Source organism: Poecilia reticulata, linkage group LG15 (assembly GCF_000633615.1).
Source record: "Poecilia reticulata strain Guanapo linkage group LG15, Guppy_female_1.0+MT, whole genome shotgun sequence".
Taxonomy (NCBI): Eukaryota; Metazoa; Chordata; class Actinopteri; order Cyprinodontiformes; family Poeciliidae; genus Poecilia; species Poecilia reticulata.
The window spans coordinates 29,839,549-29,847,081 of NC_024345.1; the positions used below are offsets into that span (position 1 = coordinate 29,839,549).

General features: G+C 48.6%; 1 protein-coding gene across 1 annotated transcript in view; it reads right to left on the minus strand.

Annotated features, from left to right (window-relative positions):
- LOC103477426 (spectrin beta chain, non-erythrocytic 1-like) overlaps positions 1-7,533 on the minus strand; it is a 78,770-nt gene that overhangs the window by 55,798 nt on the left and 15,439 nt on the right. The window contains 1 exon segment of the mRNA XM_017308877.1: positions 2,720-2,993. Coding sequence (XP_017164366.1) covers positions 2,720-2,867 — 148 coding nt within the window. The 5' untranslated portion in view covers positions 2,868-2,993.

Genomic DNA, 7,533 nt, shown 5'->3' on the forward strand with positions numbered 1-7,533 from the left:
CACACACACACACACACACACACATACACACACACACACACACACACACACACACACACACACCAGCTTTCAGGCTAATGAAAGGTCTGAATGGCTGCATCGGGTCCAGAGACGTTCTGATTGGGCCAAACTGTCAGTTAAAGGGACAGTCACACATTTTCCACATGACATTTAAAGGTTTTCCTCTCCTGATGTTTAGCTGATGGTCAGAAACATCTAATGAGAAACTTCAACAGCTGGAGAAACTCTGAGGTGGAAATAAAATGTTTACTGCGACAAAACGTAAAGATTTCTGTTTGATCCCCAAATACAGACCAAATACAGACAGAGGTTAGCGAAACGCCCAACGATGCTGAGGAGGTCAGGGAGGCCGGCCGTTTGATTCCTATAATCTGAGTAAGGCTCAAGTTTGACTGATGCTTCCCGTTTCTGTGTTAGTCAATCAGTTCTTATAACAATGTATCAAATGTGACGTTATAGAAGTTTAACTTTGTAATTCAACATCTTGAAATTGGGCCTCTGTCTCTTTAAGAAGGAGCTGAGTGGGGACGATGCTCATCTGAGCCGTTTTGTTCAGCTGAGTGGTTGCCATGGAGACTAAACAATTTCTCAACAATTTGATGAGGGGTTAGCATCATAACATGATCTAACGCTAAGAAGCAGGTTTTTCATGCTACTGTCCCTTTAAGGCCTAACCCGGTTCAACTCCAGGAGGAGGCGGAGCTTCAGGAAGGAAACCAGGAGCAACAGCAGCGTCTGGAATCTGAAAGGACCCATTGTTCCAGCTGATCAGACCCGTTTCCAGAACCAGGTGACCCAGCTGAGGTCCGATCAGAACCGCCAAGAATCCTTCAACCCGTCACTGGAACAGAAACCAGCCGCTGAACTCATGGATCAGGGTTCTGACCGGACCAGAGGGAAACCCACCAACTGATTGGTTCCTAACAGACTGGACCAGACCGGTCCTCTGGTCCAGTCAGAGATTCCAGCAGAACATTCTCCAGTTAATCAGATTAGGAAGCAGAAAGATGCACCGGGCCCCGGGCCCCGCCCGCCCCCCATGTAAACAACAGGCTGCTGCATATTTAACACGGCAGGACGCTGAATTATTTAGAGCACACACACACACACACACACACCCGCAGTCACACACACACACCCGCAGTCACACACACACACACACACACACACAGTCACACACACACACCCGCAGTCACACACACACACACACACACACACACACTCACACACACACAGGCAGCATGTGAGCTAGCGGCGGCGGCCGACCCGTGATCTGCATCAGACTGATGAAGAGGAGTTATTGTTGCTGTTTGGACACGATGAAGATGAGCAGCAGAAAGACTGAAAACACAACCTGAGATAATCTGGATTATAATCAGGATTAGAACCAACAACCACTAATAAAATAATCCCAGATGAAAGTTCAGGTCAACCAGCAGGGATCAACTGGAGGAACCAGACATGAAGTCATTATTCACTGGCTAATAAACAATAATTAGATAAAAATCTGAACAAATTTATGATGTTTATGGGAATATTTTGGATAATGCTGGTTCTCTTGCAGCTCGTTGGCGCCCCCTACTGGACCAGGCTGTGTGACTCCTGTAGAGCTGATGAAGCTGCTCTCAGGTTTAAATCCTGTTCAGGATTCAGAGCTTCAGCTTGAGGAGCAGAAAGCTCGTTTAACTCAGAACCACTACTGTTCAGAACCACCACCGTGCTGCAGCTGGGACCTGAGAGAAATCAGGAAACCAGCCACAGGAACCAGATTAACTCCAGATTCACTTCAGTAACGAGTTAAAGAGCTTCTGCTGATGAGATGCATCTCAGTTCTGTGACATCATGTGACCCAAATCGCTACAGAACCTTCCTGATACCGGGCAGAACCAGCGGGTTTCTTTAATGAGTCTAATTTCACTCAGGTTTGGTTTAATCTGCTGAACATTTGGATAAATATCTTGATCTGATCCTGAGCTTCCAGAAAAACTTTAACCACCATAAAAACCTTCCTGCTCCCAGTCTGATGCCTCTGTAAGCCTGGGGTTCCCAAAGTGAGGGTCAGGGACCCCCAGGGGGCACGAGACACCTAGCAGAGGGTCATAAGCTTCAGAATCATGATGATGGGTTACCATACCCCTCATGGAGAGCATAAATACGAAAACACTAAACTAATAACTTTATCATAAGGTCATTAAATGTGAAATGAAGTTAGTCAATGTGCCATTAAATATTGAACTATAAATCTTAAATTAGGAAATAAAAAGTCCAACAAATCCATAACTGTAATCTAAATCTATATTTATGTATTTATTAAATAAATAGAGAATTAAGTAAATACATCCATGTGGGTCACCAGGTACCAAGAACTGTTCAGCCGTTTTCTGTCAAATTACAGGGCGCCAAGTTTGAGAACCTCTCCTCTAGGGGGCGCTTAGCATGAAACTGACTAGAAACCAACCAGCAGAAGAACCAGAGATGAAGGAAAGCTGAGGATCAAATCATGTTTCTGCTCCAGCAGGTGAAGCTGGAGGCTCTCAGAGAACCCAGAGTTACCTGGGTAAGTTAACCTGACCACCTGGTTAACTTACCCAGCTCAGGACGGAAACAGCAGAATCAGAGGGGAGAGTTTAAAGAGACAGGACTCAGAATATCCTCCTCCCAGTGTAACCAGCAGTCCCAGTGTAACCAGCAGTCCTACCTGCCAGCGCCTTGATGCGTGAGCGTTCAAAGAGGCGGGCTGAGCTGTTCTCGTTGTCCCAGTCGTCGGCGTCCCAGCGGTTGTTGACGCCGTCGCTGTACTGCTGCTGGATCTCCATGTGGTCGAACTCCGCCGCCACCGACGTCATGAGGACCTCGCCGTGACTCCGCCCCCACCGCCGCTCGCTGCTCCGCCCACCGGCTACTTGCTGCTGGGATCAGCGGGACCCTCTGAGAGCGGCTCTGATTGGCCAGCCGGGACGACTGGAGGAAACCTGCAGAGACAGAGAGAGACGGCCAGTGAAGCACGGTGGAGGAGGAGTGATGCTGCGGGATCCAAACTGACCACCATCAGCTCCTCTATAGACCAAACTGTTCTGGAGTCCAATACAACCAACCGGGTCACCATCAGAACCCAGCAGCACAACAGAACGGATGGAAATGTGTGGAACTGGCCTAGTCAAAGCCCAACTTCTAACTGAAACACTGAGGTGGGAGAGCTGAGCAGGAACCTCAGTGGACTGATCTGGACCAGAACCACAGAACCAGGAGCTACTGGGGTGTACTTAGTTTACTGATGGGGTGTACTTAGTTTACTGATGGGGTGTACTTAGTTTACTGATGGGGTGTACTTAGTTTACTGATGGGGTGTACTTAGTTTACTGATGGGGTGTACTTAGTTTACTGATGGTGTGTACTTAGTTTACTGATGGGGTGTACTTAGTTTACTGATGGGGTGTACTTAGTTTACTGATGGGGTGTACTTAGTTTACTGATTGGTGTACTTAGTTTAGTGATGGGGTGTACTTAGTTTACTGATGGGTGTACTTAGTTTACTGATGGGGTGTACTTAGTTTACTGATGGGTGTACTTAGTTTACTGATGGGTGTACTTAGTTTAGTGATGGGGTGTACTTAGTTTAGTGATGGGGTGTACTTAGTCTAACGCAGCAGCCTCTCAGGTCAACATCTGTTGATGTTTTACGTCTGATTCCCAGTCATGTGACTGGAGCTCTGCTCTGTGATTGGCTGCAGCCTGACTCCAGCCCTACAAACGGCTCTTCCTGAGCGCTGAGGGAGCGCTGCCCCCTGCTGGTGAATCCGGGTCCCTGCAGGACATCAGAGCAGCAGGATGAAACCTGGCAGTGCAGAGACGCAGTTAATGCTGTTGCTAGGCAACATTCACTCTGATTTATAAGCTGTAAAGCTTCCTGGTTGGTAAAAAGAGTGAGAGTTCCTCTGTGAAGAAAGAGACAGAAGTACAAAAGGAAAGACAGAATGATGTAAAGAAAGAAAATCTAAAAAAAAGAAAAAGGATGAAAAGTGTACAGAAAATCTAAAAACTTTATTATTTTTTTCCTCTCTTTATTCAGCTCCAGCTGATCAGATTCAGTTTTTCCAGTTTAAATTTTCTTTGCCACGTTTGAGTCATCAGAATCTTCAATGACCTGAGCAGAGGCCCCGCCCACTGATCCTCAAACCGTCCAATCAGAGGAGCCGACTGCCAGAGCAGGAAGTGAAGCGGCTGGGACACTTGGTGACTTCCTCCCACTCAGAGCTCAGCAACCAGTCAGTGGAGCTGCTGGTGTTGCTACGCTAAAAATACGCTGATGATGAAGATGGGATCAGAACACACACACACACACACACACACACACACACACACACACACACACACACACACACACACACACACACACACACACACACGGGGCGCTATGACAACCGCCTGCAGTAGTAAAGCGTTTCTGCAGGTTGGAGATCTGGACTTGGTTCTGATGACATCATCACATTTATGTGTCAGAGCAAAATGAACCAGACTGAACATCAAAGGGGAAATGAAGGCTTCTGATTGGTCGATCTGCAGAAAGCTCAGGAACCAGAACCGGTTCAGTCCGTTCACACAGAGTCCAGATTAAGGTTTCTCTGTTCTGATTCGCCTGCCTGGAGGAAGGACAACACGTCCCCCATCCTGTCCCCTCCCGTCTCTGTCCACGTCCTCAGTGAAGCAGACATTACCCTGCAAACTGCCACGTCTCCATGGTAACGCCGTCCCAGCATGCAATGCGGCAGCAGCAACTCATGAAGCTGCTGACAGCGGCACAAAGACCCGACTGGGAGACAAACTTTAACTGGGCCGGAGGCCAGAGTTTAACTGGGAGCGCTGGGATAAATCTGCTGGTTCTGGAGAACATTTCCAACCTCCGGTTCTGATCCAAACCGTGATCCACTGAGCCTGCAGGTTCTGTGGTTCTGATCCGAGCGGACAGAAAGCTCTCTGGCTCTTTCACGTTTCGAGCATCAGCTGATCACCACGGCAACCGCAGCGCTGCAGAAACCCACGCCGCTCTCAGCCGCCCACGCCGCTCTCCAGAACCGCTCACATCGGAGCAGAACCTCCGGCTGCTGCAGGAGCAGGCGGGTCGGTTCTGATGGTTCTGCTGGTGGTAAAACCACAGGTTACCATGGAAACGGTTCCCCCATGTTCTGCTGACCCAAACTGACCGTTACATCATTACTGGACCCATCCAGAACCAGAACCAGACAGGCTGCTGCAGGTCCCATTGAGGTCCGCTCAGCTTCACCGCACTGCGCCGCTGGTTCTGGAGAACTGGGTCGGAGAGGAGGCGGGACGTCATCCATCACTGCCTCTGCAGCTTTAACTAGGCCACAGCCAGCCATGTAGGACAGCAGCAGCTATCTGACCCGGTACCAGCAGAACCACACCGACCCAGAGCAGAAGGAGAATGCTGATGGACCAGAACCTCCAGAGACCCCGATCCTTTGGTTCTGATCCAGAAGCTGCTGCCACACAGAGACAGAAGAGAGGAAATGACCTAAAACAGCCGTAACCATGGAAACCATCCCCTTTTCAGCAGACAGCTGAGCAGGTTCTACTGGGCCGACAGCCGGACCACAGAGTCCACCACACCGGAGCAGTAGAACCGGGTCTCTGGGTCCAAACATGGTTCAGGCTGCCGCATGTTCAGCAGAGCAGGAACCAGTCAGAACCAATCAGAACCAGTCAGAACCAATCAGAACCAGTCAGAACAGGTTAGATCCAGTCAGAAAACTATAGTAGCAGTCAGATCCAGTCGGAACCAGAACCTGCTCCCTCCATCCTCTGCAGGACTCTCTCCCTGTAATCAGGTTAGCTGCTCCCTGCTAATGCACTTAGCGGTTGCTATGGTTACCGCGATGAGCGGATGGATAAACGGGGCAGAAACAGAACCGGCCCTGAAGTTCTCACTGACTCCTCTATAAAGACCAAAGAGCTTTCTGGATCCGACCATCCGGTTCTGATGAACTTCACTGATCATCACTAATAAATCTATCAATAATCTATCAATAGTCTGTGATTCCTCACTAAACTCCTGGTCCAGTGAGGGATACCGAGGCAGAACCTCCTGCTCTATGAGGAGATTCCAGATCCATCTGGATCCGACCGGTTCTGATCCAAACTGTGAGAAAACAGAACCAGATCAACAGAAAGAGGCTGAGTTGTAGAATAATAAAGTTACTGGTGTTTTCTGGCTCTCCAGTTTCACTATGATCCATTTCAGAAGAACCCGTCAGAACCGGACCTGCAGACTGAACCCAGCAACATGTTACCGGTTGCTGGGTTCTCTGTTCTTACTGGTTCTGAACTGGTTCTGTTTCCAGATCAAACATCAACCAGAGACGTTCTGATGATCAATAATCTGATGATCAATAATCTGAGTTGCATCATCAGACTGGAGCTGACCCTGAGAGGGTTTAGCCCCGCCCACATGTAGAAAACCTCCACCAAAGTGGGCGGAGCCAAGAGACGGGCAGCGATCAATGCCAACCACGCCAGCTGTTCCTCCTCCTGACTCGCCACCAGGAGGCGTGTCTCAGGTAGCTGATACCTGGAGGCGGGGCTTAGTGACACTGACCAAGCTGGAACCAATAGGAACATTCACCTGCAGTACCACAGTCCAACCCATAGAGGGCAGCACTGACTGGCAAAATATGGCAGAACTAATTTACATCCACAGAAACATAAAGACAGAACCCGTAAGGAACAACTTATAAAGCTGAAGTTGGGGGTTAGCTAATATCTAATGATCTATAACTCATTGATTATAGATTATCTAGGTGGATTAAGCACCCGATTGATTATGGAAGGTCTAGATGTTTACAGTCTGAGGATCAGAACCGTTTCCATGTTTACTACAATGCCCTCCTGGTTGCCTAGCAACAGACATTAAAGTCCTGTTGGCAACATGTATCCACAACAGCAGGCAATATGCTCGTTAAGACCAGCAGCCAATCAGCGGCTCCTCTTCATCCACAGGTGAGGAAGACTACTTCCTGCAGTTCAAACTGAGCATCAGCATGAAGAAGAACCAGGATCCAAGTGGCTTCTGCTGGTTCTGCAGGAGTTTCCCCCCCACTGTCGCCTCATGCTTGATCTGCAGAGGAAATGACTCGGTCCAATCAGCTGCAGACTTTTAAATAAAAAGGTTTTTGTCTTTTAGTCTAGTTTAGTTTTCATTTTCTGTCTTCCAGCACATTATTATGAACAAACTTAACGTTATAATCAACCGAACCAAACTAGATGCTTTATGAACTTCATGTTCTCATTTCTCTCCTCTGCAGGTTTCCTACGATCCGCATGCTGGTCCCGTCAGAGGTCCAGACGGAACCAGACGGTTCTGGACGGGTCGCAGACAATCAGTCACTTCCAGGGGGCCTCTCTGCTCCATCATGGGGGAAAACATCCCACACACACACACACACACACACACACACACACACACACACACACACACACACACACACACACACACAC